The sequence below is a fragment of the Muscardinus avellanarius genome (assembly GCF_963383645.1).
Source record: "Muscardinus avellanarius genome assembly, chromosome: 10".
In the NCBI taxonomy this organism is placed as follows: Eukaryota; Metazoa; Chordata; class Mammalia; order Rodentia; family Gliridae; genus Muscardinus; species Muscardinus avellanarius.
Genome location: NC_137796.1, coordinates 12969568 through 12993258, shown reverse-complemented (window position 1 = coordinate 12993258; position 23691 = coordinate 12969568). Strand labels below are relative to the sequence as shown.

The window sequence follows — 23691 nt, the reverse complement described above, 5'->3', positions numbered from 1 at the left end:
TGGCCCAGAGAAAGGGCCAGGCTGCCTCCTCCCCTTCTCCCCAGACCCTGTTCCAGGCCCCAGCTGGCTTCCTGGCCGGCTGCAGGCCCTGGCTTTCACCCCAAAGGGAGCCGCTGGTAAACAGGAAATGCTTCCCCGTGCAATGCCTGCTCTGGGCGCCATCGCCAGCCCACAGGCTGGGTGATATCCCAGCCATGCAGCCATCCCCGCCAACTGCGGGAGACAGGGTGTACTTGGGGCTCCCTAGCTTTCTGGGAATGGCTGTTGGGGAGGTTACCAGGCAGGGGGCAGACATTCCCAGAGGCTGAGTCCCACCAACCTGCGCCTCCGCCCCAGTCCTCAATGCCCTCCACCAGTGGCCCCCACAACTCACACTGACTCAACCCTCTGCTCCCTCCTGCCAGAGACAGTCTGAAGGCAGCCCCCACGTCCCAGAGGGGCGGCTCCCCCAGCATCGACTACACAGAGCTGCTGCAGCACTTTGAGAGAGTCCAGAGCCAGCACCTGGAAGTGAGGCACCAGCGGAGTGGGCGCGGGGACCACCTGGACCGGAGGGTCGTCCTCTGACCCGCGCAGGATGGGGAAGCGCCAGCTTAGGGTCAGGGGCCCACCAAGCACTCAGGGCCTCCAGGCCGCCTTCCCGAGGAGGCTGCGGACCTGCCTCTCAGGAGCAGGGCTGGGCCTGACCACCAGCCCAGGGTGGGGAGGGACGGAGGCTGCTCCTCGGCCCAGCCCCCAGCGCTGTCCCATGCACCCTGGCTTCCCGCCAGGGTGGGGTCACACCCTCAGAAGCCACCCACCCTCTGGAATCGGTCTGATATTCCCTTGCGAAGAGAGCTCGACCCCGGCCCCAGAGCTTTGGCCCTGTGTGTATGTGTATACATATGTGAACATGTGTGTGTACATGCGCGTGTTTATATGCTTATATGCACACAGGGCTAACCCAGAGGTCTCTACTGAATGATGCCCCACCACCACCCTAATAAATGACAGAAACCTGAACCGGCACCTGCTTACTCCTTCCCTGCTGGTCCCCGTGGCATCTCGCTGCTCCCCTGCAGCCACCTCCTGAGCCCTTGTCAGGGCCCCCCCACCACACAGCTCCACTCCTCCAAGCCAGTGAGGCAGAGTGTACTTGTCCTGCAGACCTGGTCTCGTGCTGAGACCCCAGCCCTGGGCCCAGCTCTCACCCTCCGGCCTTCCTGGGCCTGCCCTGAACCCTGCCTTCCTCCCATTCTAGTCCCGCCTTTGCATGCAGATCCCCCCTGGAGTGTGAGAGCTGAGCCTCAGGTTTTCTAGATAAAGGGGATGCACACTGCTGAACACTGCAGATCTCTGGGCCACGGGGAGAAGGGCCAGCCGTGGAGGGTGCAGACAGGTGCTCCTCGGGTTGGTTGAAGGAGCCCCTACCCCTCTACCTGGAGTCCGCCTGTCCCCAGGCCACTGAGGAGCTCCCAAGTGGCCCCTGCAGCCTGGCGATGTGAGGGAAGGCGCCAGTTCCCTCTCCCCCAGAGCCCCAGCCTGGAATCTCCGGGAGGACGGGCCCTACTTGCTGACATCCCCAGACCTGGGGACCGCTCTGCTCATCACACAGACCCCCACTCACCAGCAAGGGGCTTGCCCCGGGGCCAGGAGCCCATCGCGGCCACCACCACCACCCCGTGTTGGATACCCCACCTGGGTGGCATGGGCACCTCTTGGGAAAGGAGCCAAAGAACTATGAAGGAGGGCCCAAATTTTTATGGGGGGTCTGATCCCGGAATGAACACACTCCCCCCGCGGGGACTCCCTGCACGGTCGGCGCGGTCTCGGCCCCGCCTCCCTGCGCGTCCGAAGGCGCGGGAAGGCCCCGCCCGAGACCCCGGCCCCTAGGTGTGGGGGGCGGGGCCCGCGCGCTCCCGCCGGCGGCGCCCCGCCCCCGCGCCGCCGCCCCAGCAGCCTGGCCGCGCGGCTCGGGTTTCAAAGCCCGGTCCGGCCTGAATGGGCCTGCGCCCGCGGCCTTTCCCACAGCCCCTCCCGCCGCCCGCGCCGCCCCCCCGCGCCACGTGACGCCGAGCGCGGCGGCTCCGGTTACCGCGCCGCGCAGTCCCGCGCCCGCCCGCCATGGCCCGCCCGCGGCCCGCGGCCCCCGAGCGCTGAGCCCGCCGCGCGCCCGCCGCAGCATGGAGACGGCGGAGAAGGAGTGCGGCGCCCTGGGCGGGCTCTTCCAGGCCATCGTCAACGACATGAAGGTAACCGGGCCCCCGGGGAGCCCTGGGGTGCGGGTGCCCGGGGGTCGGGGTGTCCGCGCAGCGCCCGGGCCGCCCCGCGCGACCCCCTACCCGAGCCTGCGCGCACGCGGGCTCGCTGCGCTCCAGACCCCAAAGCCATGGATGGGGTTCGGCTGCGAGGGCCGGTCCTGTGGCCCCGGAACGGGTTCCCGAGTCTCACCGGCCTCCGCCCCCTTCCACCAGAATGCCCCCCCCCATCCCTGACGGCCCCGGAGCCCAGACAATGCTGTCACCGCCGAAGCAGGAAAAAATAATAAAGCGGAGAGCTCTTAACTCCTTCCCTGCCGGCCCCAGCCAACCCCGACTGGAGGCTGCCGCCCCAGCCCCGCCCCCCAGCCAGCTGCAGGACTCCCGGGTCTCCAGGCCCAGGGTCCCCGCACCCAAGGAAAGGCCTTTATCACCTTGGGAGGAGGCCGGGAGAAGGCTGGGCCAGTGGAGCAACCCTTTTGCTACCGCACTGCCACCCCCGGCCCTCAGTGCCAGCCCCCTTCCCGCCATTGCCAAGGTCAGGCAGGAGCAGGCCGATGAGCTCCTTGGGACACTGATGCCTGGGAATGGTTCAAGGTCATTAGGAAGACTGTCGGACCCTGCCCGACCTCAGCCCTCATGCTTCTTCATCCAGGGGGGCTCGGGGGATCCTCTCCCCCAGGGGCCAGGGTTTGACAGGGCCACCCCAGACTGACTTAGGCAGCGGGTCCTGTGGCCAGGCAGGGGCCAGCGACCAGCCTCCTGCCCTTCTCTGTCCCCAGCCGTCCAGGACGACGGGGCAGGATTGCAGGCAGGGGGGAAACTGCCCTCCCAGGCACCAGCTTGAGAGTGGGGGACAGCAGGGACACCACAAGCCACCCAACGCTCCAGGCAGGGGAGAGGTTGGGACTCCCACCCAGTGCTGTCAGGGAATAGTCCCGAGGACAGCCCTGTCCCCCAGGAAGAAGCCACCCGGACCTACTGTGTGGCATGTTCTCCCGGGACTCCCCCCACCCCACCCCCGGTAGCTCCACCACGGCCCCTTCTGCTGGCCCCCAGCAACCTCCGTCTGCCCTGTAGACACCACAGCCCTGGCACTGGAGTCCCTTTCCAGGACCTGGCAGCCCAGACCACCTCCTCTGGCTGCGCCTGGGGCTGGCTGGGGTGGGAGCTGCCCGCAGCTCTTCCCACTGGCAGCCACACAGCCAACACTGCAGCATAGAGCGGCCTTTGCCCGTAGGAGAGGAGCAGGACTGTGGCTCTGTTTCTCTCCCCCCCCCTTCTCTCTTCTTTCTCCCCCCCCTCCCTCCTTTGGCCAATGGCAAGGAACTTGGGGATGAGACCGAGGGAAATGGGCCCAGATCGCAGCGAGAGGCTCCTGCTGGATGGTAGCAAGATTTGCAGTCATGTGGTAGCAAAATGGGAGAGGTTTTGCCAAGTGCGGTGACGCCATGCACAAATTTGCCCCTACCCATGACACAGGCGTGTGTTTCGAGGACCCTGGCCGGGACGGAGTAGGGGCTGGATTCTGGCTGGGGGCAGCTTCTGAATGTCCCTCTCGGTGGCCCAGGAGACAGCTTGCCTGTGGGCTTCTCCCCACCCAGCCCAGGGGTCCCACCATCGGTCACCATGCAGCCGCTAGGAGATCTGACCCAGGGCTGAGGGTGGCGGTGAGGAGGGGCTCCCTAGCAACACTGGGGCCTGGACAGCAGGAGGAAGGCTGGAGCTCAGGGGCCTTGGGAACTCTCCCTGCCTTCCCTGGCGCCCAGTGAGCCCAGGAAGGGGCAGGGAATGGCCTGGGCACGGCCCCTTCAGCAGAGCAAATGGGCCCGCTGCCCTATGCTGGCCCATCCAGAAAACAGGGTCACAGCCTCCCCCTGCAGAGCAGGAAATGTGGCCCAGACACAGGCCCTGGCCAGGTAGGAGGGGCTCCTCGTGGGGGGCCGGGTTTGCCTGCTCTTAGCCAACCTTGACTGAGCGCGTTACCTGCCCTGTTACCTGCCCGGCCCTGCGCCAAGCGTTTGCCTGCACCGGGCACCCCTGGATTCTACACCCCAACCCGACAGACACCTCATCATCAGTCTCAGCCCATCCACCTGGCCGGGTGCCTGGGGAAGATGGGGTGGCACCTCTGGAAAGATGATTCCTCTGCCCTGACCCCACCACCCTGTGGCCTTGGGCAAGTCAGGCTCATGAGCCCCCCTTTCCCCATCAGTATAAGGAGGACTATAATGGCCCGTCTCACTGGGCCATTACAAAACACGCTTAAGGGCTGAGCCCGGTGCCTGGCCCACCCAGCTCCTGGCCAACAGGTGCAGTTACCCTAACTAGGGAAAACTGACCTGACAGCTGGGCCTAGCCCAGAGGGCTGGGACACTCCCTGGAGCACTGGCCGCTCCAGCCCTTCCCCCTTGTCTCTGGGGTCCTTTACGAGCCGTACAAGGCAAGGGAGGGGATGCTGAAGGGAAACTGAGCCTGGCCTCCCCTGTGCCCAAACTTGTCCCCCTACCCCGGAGAACCCTCCCTCTCTGAAACTACTGAGGTGTCCTGAAGGGCAGGGAGAGCAAGCTTTGGACCCCAGCATTTTCTCTGCTCCCTGGAGGGAGTTCTTAAGCAGGCTTCCAGGCTGGGTGGGATTTGGGTAGTGGTACCCCTTTTAGAAGGCCCCTGGGGCCCAGCCCTAGGTCAGCTCGTTGGGATTGCTAGAGACAACCTCCCAGGCCCCTTTACCCTGAGCCTACCCACGCTTGGCTTGTTCCAAGCACTTCTCAAATATTTGCTTTCCCTGGACACTGGGTTGGCTGGGCTGGGAAGGGAGGGGGTTTCTGAGGTTCCCTGCTCATCTCCTTCCTAGCCCTGCGGGCTGGCCTGGCCTGGAGAAGCCAGGTAGACCCTGCCCTGCGCCAGCCAAGCAGAGCCTCCTGGAGTTCTAGGGAGCTGAGATGTCTGTCTGCCTTTCCGTCTTTCCCTGGGAAAAGCCCAGCCCCTGCTGCTCATCCTGTGTGGAGGGGAGGAACCCCTTGGGCTGAAGCTTTGCTGGCCTAGGGCTGCCCATCAAGGACCCAGAGGCTGGCCGGGCAGGGTGGCGCACACTCGTAATCCCAGTACTTGGGAGGCTGAGACAGGAGAATTGCAGGTTCACGGCCAGCCTCAGCAACTTAGTGAGACCCTGTTTCAAAATAAAGAATGAAAAATAGGATTGGGGGTATAGCTCAGAGGTAGAATGCCCCTGGGTTTCATCCCCAGTAACACACACATACACACACACACACACACACACACACACACACACACACACTCACACACTCAGGCCAGGGCTGAGCTTCCTCCAGGCTCCGCAGCCACCACGGGGAGAGCACATTCCCCAGAAAAGCCCCTTAATCAGACTGGACAACTCGGTCGCCAGGAGCCCGACCTCCCTACTGGGAAACCCCCTCCCGACGTGGAGTCTTGGGCCAGGCGGGGATAAAGGGCACACTGTTTCCCCTGGAGGGGAGGGGAGTGTGGGGTGGAGAAAGGTGGCTCTGTTGGCCGCACAAGGCCCCATTCAGCCTGGGGCCTGGTTGTCCCAAGCAGGCTGGCCGGGCCCTTCAGCAACCACAGCCTCCCCAGGCCTGGGAGCCCCTGCTGCTGGCCCGAGCGGCCGGCCTGTGGGCAGTAGCTTCCGAGGGCCCTAGATTACACTGGGAAGCCTTGAACCCTGTTGCCCTCCACGCGTGCAGGCAGCAGGTCAGGGCCCACCGTCCCAGGCCTGGGGAAAATGGCGCCCTTTACTGGGCTCAGCCCAGATCCCTGCCAGGCCCCAGGGGAGCTCAGGTATGACAGGCCCGGCCATCTCCTGCCTGCGCCTCCCCTGGGAGGATAGAGGCCACGCAGTTGTAGACTGGAGGACAGACTCCCGGCTGGGCAGGGGAGGGATGAGCAAAGCCAGCCGTTCCCAGGGCCGGGCCTCCTGCGCCTGGTGCTCTGTCCGGAGCCCTCCATCCCCCCAGAGGGCCCAGAAGCCGCCTGTCCACAGGGGCTGGGCCACAGAACTGCCCAGGGCTCACTTTCTCTCCCACCTCCCCGGCAGAGCTCCTACCCCATCTGGGAGGACTTCAACTCCAAGGCCACGAAGCTTCATTCCCAACTGAGGTGAGGCCACCCAGGGTGCCCCGGCTGAGGAAGGGGGGGCAGAGGGGGACCCCTTGCCCGCTGACCTTCTGCCCCACTGGCCCTCCTCCCAGGACCACCGTGCTGGCTGCTGTGGCCTTCCTGGATGCCTTCCAGAAAGTGGCCGACATGGCCACCAACACCCGAGGTGGGGAGGGGTCGCTGCTGGAGGTGGAGGACCCCTTGGGTGGGCTTGGAGGCTGGGGAGGCTGAGTGGGGTGCAGGACCCTGGCTTCTACTCCTTGCTGGACTGGGCTGGTTGGAGAGACTCAGCCGCTAGCCACGAGAGGCGTGCGAGTAGGCCTGGGGGGGCCCTTCCGACTCCTGCACCTCCTTTCACCCTTCTGTGCACTGCAAGGGTGGCTGCTCCTCACTGGTTCCCAGGTGCCCTTCTGAGCACCCAGGCAGGTGACACTCCCTGGCGCCTTGGCGCCTCTGCCTCCTGGGCCCCTCACAGGCACCTCAACTGCTGTTCCTTCCGAGGGCAGGCACACAATCTCGTTCAGGCATCTGGGCACACCTGCAGGGGTTCCTGGTAAAGCTGGAACGGAATTTTACCAGCTCCTCCTTAAGCAGTCTTTGGCGCTGAGGCTCCTGGCCTGGCCATCAGGGAACCCACAGCGCCAGGAGGCTGGACAGCCGCGCCTGTCCTGCACTAAGGAGGAGCTCTGTAAATATGGAGGGCGCATCGAGCCCCCCACCCACCCGCAGAAATGCGGGATGGAGGGGCGGGGCGGGGGCTGCGGGCACGGCCTGCGGGATCGGCGCGCCCCCTCGTGGCTGCAGGCCGGAACTGCAGAGGTCCCGGCGGGGCCCTTTCCCATGCCGCCGCGCTTGCCTCGCCAGGGGCGACGAGGGACATCGGCTCTGCGCTCACGCGCATGTGCATGCGTCACCGCAGCATTGAGACCAAGCTGCGGCAGTTCACCAAGTGAGTGGGCACGATGGGTGGGCGGGGCATCCCGTCCCCGGGGACCCCCCCTTTCTTGCTGCCCCCCTGACCCTCAGCTTCCGCCCACAGTGCGCTGCTGGAGAGCCTGATCAACCCGCTGCAGGAGCGCATCGAGGACTGGAAGAGGTCCGCCAACCAGCTGGACAAGGACCACGCGAAAGGTGAGGGCGGGGCCGCGCGGGGCTCCCCTCCCGCCCCAAGGGATACCTATCATAGTTTCCCCCTCTCGCCTGACACGCAGAGTACAAACGAGCACGGCATGAAATCAAGAAGAAATCGTCAGACACGCTGAAGCTGCAGAAGAAGGCGCGCAAAGGTAGAGCCCAGGGTGCCCACGGAGGCCCAGCCCTGCGCGAGGCCGCTACAGGCCCCCACTGCCCTGCAGGGCACCAGGCACCGTCCTGGCCGGGGAGGTCCCACCCTACACAGGACCCTCCACCTGTGGGTGGGTCGGAGGGAGCCGCCCTCTCGGGAGGCAGCAGGCCACAGGCCCAGGTCCCCACCCAACCCCAGGAGTGGCTCTGTCCATCCACTGTCTTCACACATTCTTTCTTTCTCTGTCTCTCCTCCTCCCACACCCTTCCTGTAGAGCTACTTGGTAAGTCAAACGTCCATCCCTCCAGCTGCTCCTCCCGTCCTTGTCGCGTTTGTCTGTCTCCCCCAGCTCAGGGCCATTGGAAGGAACCTGTCCAGGCCAAGGAGGAGCCAGGAAGGCGGACGGTCGGTCCACCAAGGGAGGGGCCTGGGGCACAGCCCCCTGCTGCCCCCAGGGGCCCCGGCCAGGGATGAGTCCCAGGCCACTGCTGGGTCAGTCTGCCCTGCCAGGAGAGGCTGGCTGGCCGGGAGGAGGGGCACGAGCCCTGGCTGCCCCGCCCCGCCTGGCCTGCCAGGTTCTCGCCGGCGCCGCCCTCGTCCCTCTCGTGGTCTCCGTCACATCATCCTCGCCTCTTTCTGTCTCTCTCGCTGCTTCTTTGTGTCCTTGTTACTTGTGCAGTGCTCTCTGAGCTGAGAGGGGTCCTTGCCGAGACGCACCCCTCGCCCCTGCTCCCCAGGCCCGGCCCCGAGCTCTTCACCCCTGCTCCCCCTAGAGGCCTGGCCCACAGCTGAGCCCCCACATGCATCACACCACCCCCTGCACCCCGCAAGGTGATGGGCACCATCCCAGGGCGGCGAGGGCATCCTGGGCAGGGGAGCCCTCCCACTGTGACCCGCCGTGCCCACCCCAGATCCCAGGTGGCTTTGCAGATTTGGTGTCTTCCCTGTGCGTGTGTCTGTCTGTCTGTCCTCTCTGCCTGCTCTGGTGGCCCCTCCACGAGCCCCAGAGTCTGCCCTCTCCAGCCCCCTGGTAGTGCCCAGCCCCACGCCAGGGATGCCACCGTAGGGTCCTGAGCCGTGGGTGCCGCGTCCCCAGCACGGCCTCTCCTCCCCATCCCTCCAGGCAAAGGGGACCTGCAGCCCCAGCTGGACAGCGCCCTGCAGGACGTCAACGACATGTACCTCCTGCTGGAGGAGACGGAGAAGCAGGCGGTGCGCCGGGCCCTGATCGAGGAGCGAGGCCGCTTTTGCACCTTCATTGCTTTCCTGCAGCCTGTGGTGGTGGGTCCCAGGGCGACAGCAAGGCCAGCAGAGGGACAGGGCCCGGGGTGGCTCTCCTGACCTCTAAGACCGCTCCTCAGCATCCCTGTCTGGGTATATTCAGGGCCACCTGCCCCTGCACCGAGAGCCAGTCTCATAGCTCACTGTGCCCTGATTTGGTCCAGATGGTCGCACCAGCCACTCGGGCTGTGCAGTCCCAGCCTCCGCCATCCCCGAGAGGCTCGGTCAGCAGGGGAGGGCAAGAAGAGAGGCCCGCAAGCCTGTTTCTCGGGGGGGGGGGGCGCAGGGAGCCATCAGGTCTGTGACTGCCTCCTCAGAACGGCGAGCTGACCATGCTGGGAGAAATCACCCACCTGCAGGGTATCATCGACGACCTGGTGGTGCTGACCGCCGAGCCACACAAACTGCCTCCAGCCAGTGAGCAGGTGCGGCGAGCCCCGCGGACCTGCCCGCAGTTAGGAACCGTAGAGGAGAAAGGGGGACAGCATTCGGGGGAGGTGCCTGGGAAAAGAAGATCAGATACCTCCCGGCGGCCACTGTGGGCATCCAGGGGCCACCTGCCCATGTGACATGCCCAGGTCCCAGCGGAGGGCTCACACTGACAGCTGGTGGGCCGAACTCTCAGAGCCCAGGGGCTCGGCCCTTCCAACCCTGTTGGCGCCTGGCTGCCATCACACCCAGAACCCCAGGCACCTGCCCTAGACACAGGCACCCCTGCCTGCCCTGGCCCTCCCTGGTTCTGCCCAGCAGGTGGCTGAGCGCCCTCCACAGGTGGCTTGTGGAATCCTCCTGCGGGTGCTCTAAGATGGGAATACTGGGCCCCAGTTCACAGGACAAAACTGAGACTCGGGTCCAGGGGCCATTTGGATCTCTGGTGTCATGGGTACCTGCGCCTGGCTCCTCTGCCAGTGACCACGAGCCCTCCCTCGAGCACTCCTGCCTGGCCCCTGAGCCCTGCCTAGCCCCCGCTGGGCTCAGAGCCTGAGTCTGTGCCGTTTGTGTGAGCTGAAGGCCCTCAGGGCGAGTCCCGCTGTCTCCCTGCTTCATGCCCCAGTAAGAAGTTCACAGTAGGAGGCTGGGGACAGACCGGGCTTGCGATTCCCGGGCTTTTCTCCTGGGCTGTAGGCCACAGGTGGGAAGAGAGTAGAGGGTTCTGGCTCTGCCAAGTCTCTGAGTGGCCCCCCAAAATGATGAGGCCTCTGCAGGCTTGAGGCTGCCTCCAGTGACCCATCAATGTCCCTGTCCAGGTGATCAAAGACCTGAAGGGCTCAGACTACAGCTGGTCCTACCAGACTCCGCCCTCGTCACCCAGCAGCTCCAGCTCCCGCAAGTCCAGCATGTGCAGGTTGGTGGGGGGGCTCCCGCAAGAGGGCAGAGAGCACCCATCCAGGCTGCGTCGAGACGGCTTCAGAGCCCCCCACCCCCGTACACCCTCTGTGTTGCATTATCCAGGGAATTTTCAAGTATAGGAGAAATGTCCCGTCGCCGCCAGAGTGTCACGTTTGTTGGCAGGAGGTTTATGGAGCATTAGCTGTATGCCCGGTGCCCGCATCCTCTCCGCTGAATTCCAACACCAACTGCATAGGCATGGTGTCTCCTCTTCACGGAATGAGGCACAATGTTAGCCTTTTTTTTTTTTTTTTTTTTTTGTCAGTGCTGGGGATTGAACCCCAGGGGTATTCTGCCTCTGAACTACACCCCCAGCCTTATTTTATTATATTTTATTTTCAGTACTGGAGATGGAACCTAGGGGCATTCGACCTCTAAGCTACACCCCCAGCCCTATTTTTTGTTCTTTATTTTGAAACAAGGTCTAAGTTGCAAAGGGGCCTCACTGAGTAGCTGAGACTGGCCGTGAACCCCGATCCTCCTGTCTCAGCCTCCCAAATGCTGGGATTACAAATGTGTGCCACCATGCCCAGCTTTTTTTTGGGCGGGGGGGTCTGGGGATGGAACCCAGGGGCATTCAACCTCCGAGCTACACCCCTCTGCCCTATTTTTTTTTTTTTCTTTTGTGGTACTGTGGGTGGAACCCAGAGGCTTTCTACCTTCAGGCTATACTCCCAGACCTATTTTATATTTTATTTGGAAAGAGGGTCTCACTAAGTTGCTGAGAGCTTCACTAAGTAGTTGAGGCTGGCTTCAAACCTGCGCGATCCTCCTGTCTCGGCCTCCCAAGCGCAGGGATTACAAGCATGGGCCACCACACCCAGCTTTTATTCTTTATTTTGAAACAGGGTCTCACTAAGTTGCAGAGGGCTTCACTAAGCAGCTGAGGCTGGCCCTGAACCGCGGTCCTCAGGTCTCAGCCTCCCGAATGCTGGGATTACAAGCGTGCGCCACCACGCCTGGCTCTTATTTTTAATTTTGAAACTAGTTTTTACTAAGTTGCTGACGGTTTCACTAAGTTGATTTTGTTTTGTTTTGAGTACTAGGGATTGAACTGGGGCATTCTACCTCCAGGCTTCACCCCCAGCCCTATTTTTTTTTTTCCCCTTGGTGGTACTGGGGATGGAACCCTTCTACCTCTGGGCTACACTCCCAGACCTATTTTATATTTTTATTTGGGAATAGGTGGCTTCAAACCTGCGCCATCCTCCTGTCTCCACCCCCCAAGCGCAGGGATTACAAGCGTGCACCACCACGCCCTGCGTTATTCTTTATTTTGAAACAGGGTCTCACACTAAGTTGCAGAGGGCCTCACTAAGTAGCCAAGGCTGTCTCAGCCTCTCCAATGCTGGGATTACAAGTGTGCACCACCATACCCGGCCACTAAGTTGTTACTGAAGCTGGCCTCCAGTCTGTGATCCTCCTGTCTCAGCCTCCCAAGTACTGGGCTTACAGGCGTACGCCACCACGCCTAGCCAAAGTCAACATTAAACCGCTAGGCCAGGAATAGGACGGTGTGGGGTAGTAGTAAGAATCTAAGATCAGAGAAGGGTGCAGAAGTTTCCGAGATGTGCTGAAGCTACAAGGTAAAGTGGTTGGCCCTGGGGATCTCATAGAGCCAAGTGAGGCCAGAGATCTCACCCCCAGGCCAGCTCAGCATCAGGTGCCCTCCCTAGGGCTGGTTCTGGGGCCAGATTTAGAGGGGGTGTTTGTGATTACGGGGTCCTATAGTAGCGCATTAGCACGCGGCAAGTGATTGATGCCCCCTGACTCAGTTTCCCCATCATTAACAACTGTTCTCGTGGCAAAGTAGGAGGGCGAGGGATTCCCTTGTGTGCAGTGAGCCCTGACCGTGGCTTCCGGCACCGCGGAGCCCGAGGCAGGGACCGGGTGCCCCCTCCCCAGCTCCGCCCTGCCTGCCACTCCATCCCCGAACCTGGCTCCTCTGTGGCACCTGGGTCCCAGGACCTCGTGGTCTGACATTATCTTTTCCCCCCTCTGCCCCTCATCTCTCTCCCCCACCCTCGTCTGTCACCTTCCCCCACACGCATCCCTGTGTCTCCCCGCCCGGCCGCCGTGCCCTCCCACCTCCCTCCCTAGTGCCCCCAGCAGCAGTGGCAGTGCCAAGGGCAGCGGAGCCCCGTGGCCTGGGGGCGCCCAAACATTCTCACCCAGTTCCACCTGTCGCTACCGCAGCCTGGCGCAGCCAGCCGCCGCCGCCACCCGCCTCTCCAGCGTCTCCTCCCACGACTCTGGCTTCATCTCCCAGGACGCCGCCCACTCCAAGCCTCCCTCACCCATGCCTTCAGACATCACCAGCCAGGTGAGGGGCATCCGGAGGCGCCGACGCGGGGCCCCCGGGCGCCGCTGACACTGGTCCCAGGGCTTCTTTCTGTTCCGTATTCATGTCGCCGAGCTCCATCTCCTGGCATGTAAACTCACTGTATCGTTATATTTTAGATGAGTCTCTTGTCAACAACATATGCCTAGATTTTCTTGTTTGATCTAATCTGACAATATCTTTTTTTTTTCTTTTTTGGCAGTCCTGGGGATCAAACCCAGGCCCCTGCATGCAGGCGGGCACTGGCCCACCGAGCTGCCTCCCCACGCCCCGCGCTGTCTCTGTCCCACTTTCACTTTCTCTTCTCACCTGCTGGGATTCTGATGAAATGTTAGGTCACGTCTCCTCCTTCCATCTTTGTGCCTCTTGGTCCCTGTTTTTCATCTCCTTGTTTGTCCAGACCACATTCAGGGCCAGAACTCCGGACACACATTCCAGATCATTTTTCAGGTCTGTCTTCTATTCTACTGTTGTTCCCGTTTGATCTGTACACTGAGGGTTTGGGCTTGGGGTGTTGTTGTTGTTGTTGATGTTGTTGTTGTTGTTGTTGTTGTTGTTGTTGTGTTGGCTTCTTTTTATTTTAACTTTCATTCTGAAATCATCTGAGTCCTGTGAGAAAAGTTGCAGAAAGAACAGAGTCCCCCAGCACCCTCTCTGCAGCCTCGCCCAGTGTTGCCGCCTTACATAAGCACTAACCAGGTTTCAAAACCAGGAAATGAGCCTGGGAGTAACGGATCACCACACTTCCTTCACATTTGGCTGGTTTTCTCTCTACTGAGCTTTACCTGGTCCAGGAGTGAGGATCTGACATGGAATCCTACGTTGATCACATTTGGTTTTTATGTAACCTGAGCTTCTGTGTCTGTGATGGTCCCTCGGTCCCACCGTCCCATCTTTCTTTTATGACTTTGTGGTACTTGGGATGGAACACTTTTCTACCTCCAGCCTACACTCAGACCTATTTTATATTTTATTTGGAAACAGGGTCTCACTAAGTTGCTGAGAGCCTCACTAAGTAGCCGAGGCTGGCTTCGAACCTGCGTGATCCTCCTGTCTCAGCCTCCCAAGCGCTAGGATTACAGGCGTGCACCACCATGCTCGGCTGACTTTGATATTTTAGAAAGCACTAGTCAGGTATTTGGCAGGATATCTCTTAGGCTACGTCCTCCCTTTTAGAACAAGAAGCCAGACATTTCTGGCAAGAGCACCACAGAAGCAGTGTCGTGGGCTGCGCATAGTGGTGCAGACCTGTCATCCCAGTACTTAGGAAGCGGAGAGGAGGATCCACAAGTTCAAGGCCAGCCTCAGCAACTTAGTAAGACCCTGGCTCAAAAATAAACAATGCAGCCGGGCGTGGTGGCGCACGCTTGTCATCCCGGCATTCAGGAGGCTGAGACCGGAGGATCGCAGTTCTTGGACAGCCTCTGCTACTTAGTGAGGCCCTTTGCAACTCACCGAGACCTTGCTTCAAAATAAAGAATAAAAGCCAGGCGTGGTGGCGCACGCTTGTAATCCCTGTGCTTGGGAGGCGGGGATAGGAAGATCATGCAGGTTCGAAACCAGCCGTGCTGGCTTAAGAGACCCGGTTTCCAAATAAAAAATATAAAATAGGTCTGGGAGTGTAGCCCAGAGATAGAAGGACTTCCAGGAACCCCAGTACCACCAAAAATAATAGTAAGAATAAAGAATAAAAAATAGGGCTGGGGATGTAGCTCAGAGGTAGAATGCCCCTAGGTTCCATCCCCAGTACTGCAAAAAAAAAATTAAACATACAGTAGGGCTGGGGGTACAGCTCAGAGGTAGAACTCCCCTGGGTTCAATTCCTAGTAACACACACACACACACACACACACACACACACACACACACACACACAGTGGCGTTGTGCCTTTCTTGTATCGTATTAGCTACCTGATATTGACAAGCTTCATTGCAGGTAAGAGCCACTCTGATGCTTAGTTAAAGTTGTCTGCCAGCCTTACCCACTAAACAGCCATGATTTACCCCTTTGTGAGCAATTAGTTATTTTATGGGACAGTTTTTTGTTGTTGTTTTTGCAGTACTGGGGATGGAACCAAGGCACATTCTACCTCCGAGCTACACCCGAGCCCTATTTTTAATTTATTCTGAAAACAGGGTCTCACTGAGTTGCAGAGGGCCTAAGTAACTGAGGCTGTCCTCGAACTGCGATCCTCTTGTGTCAGCCTCCCAAATGTTGGGATTCCAAGCGTGCGCCACCACGCCTGGCTGGACAGTACTTTTTAGACTCTACAAGTATCCTACTTCTTACCATACTTTCACTCCCTTGTTATATTTTGGGGGGGGCTGGGTGTTGGGGATTGAACCCAGGGGCATTCTACCTCTAAGCTATACCCACAGTCCTGTTTTATTTTTTGTTTTGAACCGGGCCTTGCTAGGTCACTGAAGGTCTCACTAAGTTGCTGAAGCTTCTTCACCTGCAGTCGTCCTGCCTTGGCTCCCGGGTACCGCGATGGTAGGTGTGCGCCACCACGCCCGGCTCACTCCCTAATTTTAACATGCATTGATGATCCTTGTCTGTTACAGTAGTGATTTTCTTATTTCCATCATGCCTCCTACATTTATTTACTAAAATTCTACTGTAAAATGATCTATCCCTTCTCCCCCATTTACATATGTAGTCAATTACTTATTTATACCAATTTGGACTCAAATATTTCTTTCATTCTATGGGTTATAATCCATCACCACTGAGCCTTTTAAGAACCTTTTTACTGGTGGATTCTATACATGCAGAGAAGTAAATATATCCTAAGGGCACAGCTCAATAAATCTGCACAAACTCAAAACACCCACGTAACCAGCACCAAAGAACAAGGCTGAAGCCTGGAGACACGTGGCTGGAATCCCAGCTCCTGGGAGGCTTAGACAGGAAGGTCTCAGGTTTAGCAAGGTCCTCAGCAACTTAGTGAGACCCTGTTTCAAAGAATACAATAGGGCTGGGGGTGCAGCTCAGAGGTAGTATGCCTCTGGGATCAAACTCCAGTACCAACAATTAAATACAACAGCTGGGCGTGGTGGCGTGCACTTGCAACCCCCGGAGGCTGAGACCTGAGGATCACAGCTTATGGGCCAGCCTCAGCTACAGCGGAACCCTGTTTCAAAATAAAGAATAAAAAAATAGGACTGAGAATGTAGCTCGGAGGTAGAATGCCCCTGGGTTCCATCCTCAGTACTGCAAAAAAAAGAAGCCCCCATACTCTCCAAGCTGCTACGCTCCCCCAAGGGGAAACCACTTTCCTGACTAGATTAGTTTTGCCTCTGTGTGTGTGTGTGTGTGTGTGTGTGTGTGTTAGTTACTGGGTGAGGAATGTAGCTCGGTGGTACAGCATCCTAGCCTGAAGCACTGGATTTGATCCCCAGCACCACACACACACACACACACACACACACACACACACACACACACAATCAATCAATCATACCAATTATACAGCATGTTTTTTTCGTGTCTGGCTTCTTTTCCTCAGCATGATGTCTACGAGAGTCATTTGTGGGGTTTTTTGTTTTGTTTTGTTTTCTGTTTTGCAGTAATGGGGATGGAACCCAAGGGCATTCTACCTCCGAGCTCATCCCCAGCCTTATTTTTTTTCTTTACTCTGAAACAGGGTCTCACTTAGTTGCAAAGGGCCTCACTAAGTAGCTGAGGCTGTCCGCGAACCGCGATCCTCCGGTCTCAGCCTCCCAAATGCTGGGATTACAAGCGCACGCCACCACGCCCGGCTTTTGAGAGTCATTTGTTTTATGTGAGATGTGTTTCACTCTCATCTCTGTAATGGCATGCCACTCTGTAAACCTATGATTGACTTAGCCTTCTACTTTTGAAGGACACCTGGGCAGTGTCTGGTGTTTTGGCTGTGGGGCCACGAATGGTGTTGCTACCAACACTGTCGCGTGCGGTTCTGTGGGGTCCCAGCAGTGGAGCGGCGACTCTCAGGATATACACATGTTCGGGTTTAGTAGACACTACCAAATAGTTCTCCAAAGTGGTCGTATCAATTTATACTCCCGTCAGTAAGATTATGACAGTTCACTGCTGTGCTGCACCAGCACCGGTCCTTGGTAGTCTACGTCTTCATTTTAGCTCTTCTGATAGGTGTCTGATAAGTGTGCAAAGCACGCTGTTTGTAATTTTGCACGGCCCTAATGAGAACAAGGTAGAACGCCTTTTCTTTTTTTTCTTTCTTTTCTTTCTTTTTTTTTTTTGGGGGGGGGTACAAGGATGGAACCCAGAGGCATTCTACCTCCAAGCTGCAGCCCCAGCCCGATTCTATTTCTTATTTGGAAATAGGGTCTCACTAGATTGCTGAGAGCCTCACAGAGTTGCCGAGGCTGGCTTTGAACCTGCAGTCCTCCTGTCTCGGCCTCCCAGGTACTGGTATTACAAGCATGCACCTCCACGCCCAGCTTAAGAATTTTAGATATTATAGACATGTTTTTCTCGTCAGCAATCTTTTCTCATTCTGTGGCTATATTCTTACCCTCTTCGTGAGGTCGTTTTCTTTTTCTTTTTAGTTTTTTTGTGGTGCTGGTGATGGAATCCAGGAGCACTCTACTTCTGAGCTATCCATTTGGCCTATTTATTTATTTGTTTGTTTGTTTATTTATTTGAAAGTCTCATTATCTTACTGAGGGCCTCACTAAACTGCTGAGTCTGTTCTCAAACCTGCAATCCTCCTATCTTAGCCTCCTAAGTACCCTGATTACAGTCTGTGTCACTGCGCCCAGTTAATAGGGCCTTTTCTGGGAGGGAGCATTAACTAGGAATTGAACTCAGAAGCATTCTACCTCTCAGCTACATCCACAGTTTTTTTGTTTTGTTTTGGTTTTTGGTTTGTTTTTGTTTTGAGGTCTGGGGATGGAACCCAGGGGCATTCAACCTCTGAGCTACACCCCCTGCCCTGTTTTTTGTTTTTGTTTTTGTTTTTCTTTATTTTGAAACCAGGTCTCACTGAGTTGCAGAGGGCCTCACTAATTAGCTGAGGCTGTCCGCGAACCGAGATCCTCCTGTCTCAGCCTTCCAAATGCTGGGATTACGAGCATGCGCCACCATGCCCGGCTTATTTTTTATTTTAAAATACCGTCTTACTAAGTTGCAGAGGGCTTCACAAGGTCGCTGAGGCTGACCATGATCCTGCTGTCTCTGCCTCCCGAGTACTGGGATTGAAGGCATATGCCACCATGCCCGGCGAATCAGATGCTTTAATGACCAGACGTCTTTAGGACTGGGGATGTAGCTTGGAGATAGGATACCCCTGGATTCAATCTCTTGTTCAGGTAGGTACACACGTACGACACACACACACACACACACACACACACACACACACGTTAGTACTTTTGGTGTCCTGCTAGAGATATGTTTTCTCTTACTCCCAGGTCATAAAGATGATTTTCTCTAAAATTTTCTTTTGGGGAGTTGGATTTTTTTTTTATTTTTACCTTTTTAGTTTAGATCTGCAACTCATCTGAAATAGATTATATGCATTGGGGGGGTGAAGTAGGAGGCCCTCTTTTCCATGCGTGTATCTAATTGACCCAAGACAACCTGTCGAAAGACCATCTCTCTTACTTGGCCCATTCAAGCTGCTGGAACAAAATGCCATCGATTGAATGATTGATAAGCAAGAGGGACTTGTTCCCCATGGTTCTGGAGGCTGGGAGGTCGAGAATCCAGGCACCAGCAGACTGGGTGTCAGGTGAGGACCCACCTTCTGGCCCATAGAAGGCACCTCTTTGCTCTCTCTTACGTGGGGCAAGGGGCCGGCTGGCTCCACCAGGCTTCACTTACCAGGCATTAATCCGTTTTTCCGGGGCTCTACCCTCATGATCTGATCCCCTTGCAGAGACCTCCCCTCTTAACACCACCCCCTGAGGGTCAGGACTCCAGTGCATGAATTTGGAGGGGACTTAAGCACCGGACCATGGCCCCTTTCTCTGCTGCACTGCAGTGTCTTGAATCTTTTTGGGGGACTCTTTCTAGACTTCGTATTCTGTTCACCTGGCTGATTTCTCCTTGTGCCAGTATCCCACCATCTTTGTTATTCTTCAGAATCACCTTGTCTATTTTTGGACCACTGCATTTCCTTATAAATCTTAAGATCAGCTTCCACCAAAAAAGAAAAAAAAAACAGAACCAAGACAAAAACTCTTGGGGGGTGGTGGTGGTGGTTGTTGTGGTGGTGGTGGTGGTTGTTGTTGTTGTACTGGGGATGGAACCCAGGGCGTTCTTCCTCCGAGCTACACCCCCAGCTTTTTTTTTATTCTTTATTTTGAAACAGGGTCTCACTGAGTTGCAAAGGGCCTCACAGACTACACTCCCAGACCTATTTTATGCTTTATTTGGAAACAGGGTCTCACTCAGTAGCTGAGGCCGGCTTCGAACCTGCGCGATCCTCCTGTCTCGGCCTCTCAAGCGCGGGGATCACAAGCGTGCGCCACCACGCCCGGCGTAGATTCTGATACTTGAATCGCTGCTTTGCTATCTTGCCGTTTCAAATGGTGATCACCCTATTTCTTCCTTTCCAGTCCTTGTGGCTTTTTATTTTCTTTTCCGTGCCTTATCGCACTGGCTAAGTCTTCCCACAATGAAAAGAAGCGCTGACAGTGGACCTCCTTGTCTTTTTTCCCCACCTTAGAGAGGAAAGTACTGATCTTTTGTGCGTATTCTCTGTTGGGTTGAGGGAGGTCCTTCCTGGTCCTCGTTTGAAAGTTCACTGTCGCTGCCGCTACTTCACAAGTGCGCGCCCAGCTTTTCCACTGACTTTTCCAAATGCTCTTTCTACCCTGGGTTTTGTGTCCATTGCTAAAAAAAAAAAAAAAAAAAAATCTTGTTTGAGTGACCTTGGCTCTGGGCAGTCTGTAGGAAATCTGGGCAGGGCGGGTGCTGCTGGCCGGCCTCAGCTGCCCTGGCTCTGTGCTCATCACAGGTGAGCGCGCCACGCGGCTGCATCTCTGCCCTGCTCGGGCTTCCCGGTCCAGTCTCTCCCCTCGTTTTGCTTTCCTTTCATCTTTTCCATTATTTGGGGCAGGAGAGCCTTCAGGATACCTGCTCCTCCTGCTGCCCACAGTGGACTCTCCCATTCATGCTCTGGCTACTCCTAAACGGGGGTCCCCCCGCCCGGCCCTGAAGCGGTTCTCGCAGGCTCCGCGAGCTTAGCTCCCCCCACCCACTTACACTCTGCAGAGCGGGGTCTTCTGACCGCCAAGGCGGCCCCTGCGTGTGACTCCTCCCGTTTGCCCCCTGCCTCTGTCCCTCACCAGCCTCCTCTTCGTCCCAAGCACTGAGAGGCAGCAGCCCAGCGCTTGGCCTTGAACTTCACCTCTGACTAGGGCCTCATCAGTGGCCTCATCCTGCCCCGTGGCCATTGGAGGCGTGGATTCTAGCCCCGGCTCTTCCCCAACTCCAGGCTTGCGAATACTGATGCCCGCATTGCATCTGTGCCAGGGCTTAACATGCGCAGGATGGCACTGGGCTCCCCACGCATGCCTCGCCCCCTCCGCTGGCATCCAGTTACTCAGACCAGACCCCTGCACCATCGTCGGCGTGTGTGGCTCTTCCTCTCCCCCTCTTGCAGCAGCAAGGCCCTGGTGAATCCTCCAAAGTGTGGTTCTCGGGCTGGGCCACGGCGGTCAGCGCCCACAGGGTGCGCCCTGAGCTTCTGCCCTCTGCCGCACGCCCTCTTGGTGGCTGTGGCCCCAGGGGAACGAGGGCAAGGTACTGGATCAGACTGCCCGCCGCGCTGCGGTGGCGGTGGCTGTGACACCACTGTTCTCTCCTCTCCTCCCGGCCTCGCCCCTGCCCGCCCGCCGGCCCCCGTCTGCGCATCCGCCCTCTCGCCTCTGCATGGCAGAAGTCCTCCAGCTCTGCGTCCTCCGAGGCCTCGGAAACCTGCCAGTCTGTTAGCGAGTGCAGCTCCCCCACCTCGGTCAGTGCCCCCGGCCCCAGGCCCAGGACCATAACCCCGTGCCCTCCCAACCGGGGGCCGTCACCCCAGAGAGGGCCCAGGCTCAGCCACAGGGCACCTGTCTCCAGGAGCAGGAGGCTGCCTCTCCCACAGAGCCGCGTCCCTCCCTCCTGGGGCTCCCTGTCCTGCCCCTGGCCCGGTGGGACAGCGGTCACATCGCCTCCGGCCACAATGGGAGCACTAGGCTTCTCACAACCCGGACAGCAAGGCTCAGGTTCCCCTGACCTGCCTGCCACACCCTACAGGACTGGACCAAGGCCGGCCCCCATGACCAGCCCTCGGGCACCAGCCTGCAGCGGAGGAAGGACCGAGTGGAGCTACTGCGAGACACAGAGCCGGGCCCTGCTGGCGGAGGCGCCCTGGGCCCCAGTGGGGAGGAGGTGCCCCGGCCCCGGATGTCCCCGGCCACCATCGCAGCCAAGGTAGGCGGGCAGCTTCCCCGGCCAGCCCCAGGAGGCTCCAGCCACCCTCGGGGGGCCGCCTGGAGCCTGGGAGGAGGGTGGGAGTGGGCAGTGAGGATGGGGCCTGCGATCTTACCACCCCCAGCATGGTGAGGAGGTGTCCCCCGCGGCCAGCGACCTGGCCATGGTGCTGACCCGCGGCCTGAGCTTGGAGCACCAGAAAAATAGCCGGGACTCGCTGCAGTACTCCAGTGGCTACAGCACGCAGACCACCACGCCCTCGTGCTCCGAGGACACCATCCCCTCCCAAGGTGGGCCCGGCCCTGCCCTCTCGGCAGGCGTCCAGGTGGGTGGGCCAGGGCCCCCAGAGCCCCAGACTCACCGTGTTCTGTGCCCCCAGGCTCCGACTACGACTGCTATTCCGTGAACGGGGACGCAGACAGCGAAGGGCCCCCCGAGTTCGACAAATCGTCCACCATCCCGCGCAACAGCAACATCGCCCAGAACTACCGCCGCCTGATCCAGACCAAGCGGCCGGCCTCTACTGCTGGGCTGCCCACAGCCACTGGCCTGCCCTCGGGCGCGCCCCCCGGCGTGGCCACCATCCGCCGCACGCCCTCCACCAAGCCCACCGTGCGCCGCGCCCTGTCCAGCGCCGGCCCCATCCCCATCCGGCCACCCATCGTCCCCGTGAAGACTCCCACAGTGCCCGACTCCCCGGGCTACGTGGGGCCCACGCGGGCCGGCAGCGAAGAGTGCGTCTTCTACACAGACGAGGCCGCCTCGCCCCTGGGACCGGACCTCGCCAAGGCCTCTCCAAAGAGGCTGAGCCTGCCCAACACGGCCTGGGGCAGCCCGTCCCCGGAAGCCGCCAGCTACCCCGGGGCAGGAGCCGGGCTGCCAGCCGAGGATGACGAGCAGCAGCTGGCTGCCAACCGGCACAGTCTGGTGGAGAAGCTCGGGGAGCTGGTGGCGGGCGCCCACGCACTGGGCGAGGGCCAGTTCCCCTTCCCCACTGGCCTGTCGGCCACCCCGGCAGAGGAGACACCTACCCCACCCCCTGCTGCCACCAGCGATCCCCCAGCCGAAGACATGCTGGTGGCCATCCGCCGCGGGGTCCGGCTCCGCAGGACCGTCACCAACGACAGGTCGGCGCCCCGCATCTTATGATGGCGCCGCCCTCCCCACCCTGTCCGGCCCCGGCACAAGCAGGCGGCCACTCGGAGCAAAGGCACAGCCAGGAGACAGAACCACGCCAGGGACGAGGCAGCGCCACCTCGGGCCAGGGAAAGAGACACCAGGCTGGATCTCGGCGCGTTTAATGGGGAAGGACTTTCGACAGACGGACAGACCTCGCCAGGGATGGGCGGAGCTGTGGGCCTTGAACTGGTTTAGGGGCCTGCCTGTTTTATACTTTCCTTGCCTTCTCCGTTCCTCCTCGCAGGCCCTGCCTTTCCCAAACCCCGGGAAGCTCGTGACCAAAGGCTGGGCCGCCTTCCTGTGGCCATCACAGCCTACCCAGGGTCCGTATTCACACTCCCAGGCCCAGCCACTCCCTGGGTCCCGGCACCCTGGCTCTTCCTCGCCCTTCCTGAACTCCCAGCCCTGCTCTCTGCCTCTCCTGGGTGACACCTGGGGGTCAGGGTGGCTACAGAAGGACCTGGTACCCGATGCCTGAGATACCTGATTTGTAGCCAGGGGTCAGGAAGCCGGCTGGAGTTGGGGCCAGGCCCACCCAGGGGGACAGGAGTCTGGGGGCCCAGGCGTCTCAGGAAGGAAGCGGAGGGCCTGCCTGTGGGGGGGAGGCTCAGGAGCCTCCTGGCTCCCCTCCCGAGTGAGGTGTGGCCAGGAGAGGGCAGGCAGGGCTGTTTCCGAGGTCCCGCTCTCGTCTGGGCACATAGGGACTTCGGTGGCACCTTGGGGGCCACAGTTACAGCCACCTTTGGGGCGGGGCCTGGAGCAGTAGACAGTATGGAGGGTTATTTTATAAATATAATAAAATGAAGCTGACCCCAGACGAGGACCGTGTGTGGGGTGAGCTGGTGATACAGGGTGTGTGTCTGAGTGCCTGAGGGGGGGGCGGCCACACCGTGGCCTGTGGCAGGAAGAGAGGGTTAGAGTTGGCTCCCCAGAGCCAGGGGGAAGCTTTCCTCTCCAGCATCTGTAGCCAAAAGAAGGCTGGAGAGGCGGCAGGGACCAGGGCACCTTCAGGCCTGTCTGCTGCCGTTCTAGCACTCCAGGTGGGGGAGCATGTCCAGGGAGATCGGCTTTGACTCTGTTGCCAGGGAAGACGCCATCCCAGGAGGGCCCCCTCGTTTGGCGGCGGGGGCCGGTGAGGAGCGGGTCGCCTTCCCACTCCATGGCCAAGTCTGAGCAGGTAGAAGCACGTGAGCCTAGGCGAGTGGAGGGATGGATGGTCCGCGGGTCAGCGAGCAGCAGGGCCCCGAGGGCAGGTCTTGCCCGGGGCGGGAGAGCAGCTTGCCTTGTTTTAGGTGTAAAGGAGTTGGGGTTGGTCCGAGTTCTGTTTCCTAGGCGGTCTTGGGATCCCTATGGGGTGGCCAGGCAGGTAGGGGAAACTCTGGAGATGGTGTCACCCCAGGGCCCTGCGCAAGTCATG

At 59.3% G+C, this 23691-nt stretch overlaps 2 protein-coding genes across 6 annotated transcripts in view; both read left to right on the top strand.

Annotated features, from left to right (window-relative positions):
* Window positions 1-567, top strand: part of VAC14 (VAC14 component of PIKFYVE complex) — a gene marked incomplete at both ends in the record, with an annotated part of 110743 nt that extends 110176 nt beyond the window's left edge. For both annotated transcript variants that reach the window (XM_080702604.1, XM_080702603.1), the window contains one exon: window positions 405-567. In XM_080702604.1, coding sequence (XP_080558730.1) covers window positions 405-567 — 163 coding nt within the window. The remainder of the gene's footprint in view (window positions 1-404) is intronic.
* Window positions 568-2162: 1595 nt separating this feature from the next.
* Window positions 2163-22244, top strand: MTSS2 (MTSS I-BAR domain containing 2; the record flags this gene model as incomplete). Of its 4 annotated transcripts, none has more annotated exons than XM_080704238.1 (14): window positions 2163-2231; window positions 6310-6371; window positions 6464-6537; window positions 7236-7320; window positions 7411-7502; window positions 7583-7657; window positions 8780-8937; window positions 9255-9362; window positions 10185-10282; window positions 12427-12649; window positions 20560-20634; window positions 20919-21095; window positions 21220-21385; window positions 21475-22244. In XM_080704238.1, the coding sequence occupies 14 exons, from the start codon at window positions 2163-2165 to the stop codon at window positions 22242-22244; spliced, it is 2232 nt and encodes a 743-aa protein (XP_080560364.1). The 4 variants fall into 4 exon arrangements, with proteins under 4 accessions (XP_080560364.1, XP_080560365.1, XP_080560363.1 ...); XM_080704239.1 differs by having other exon boundaries at window positions 10185-10286; window positions 12533-12649; XM_080704237.1 differs by having other exon boundaries at window positions 8753-8937.
* Window positions 22245-23691: the final 1447 nt, after the last annotated feature.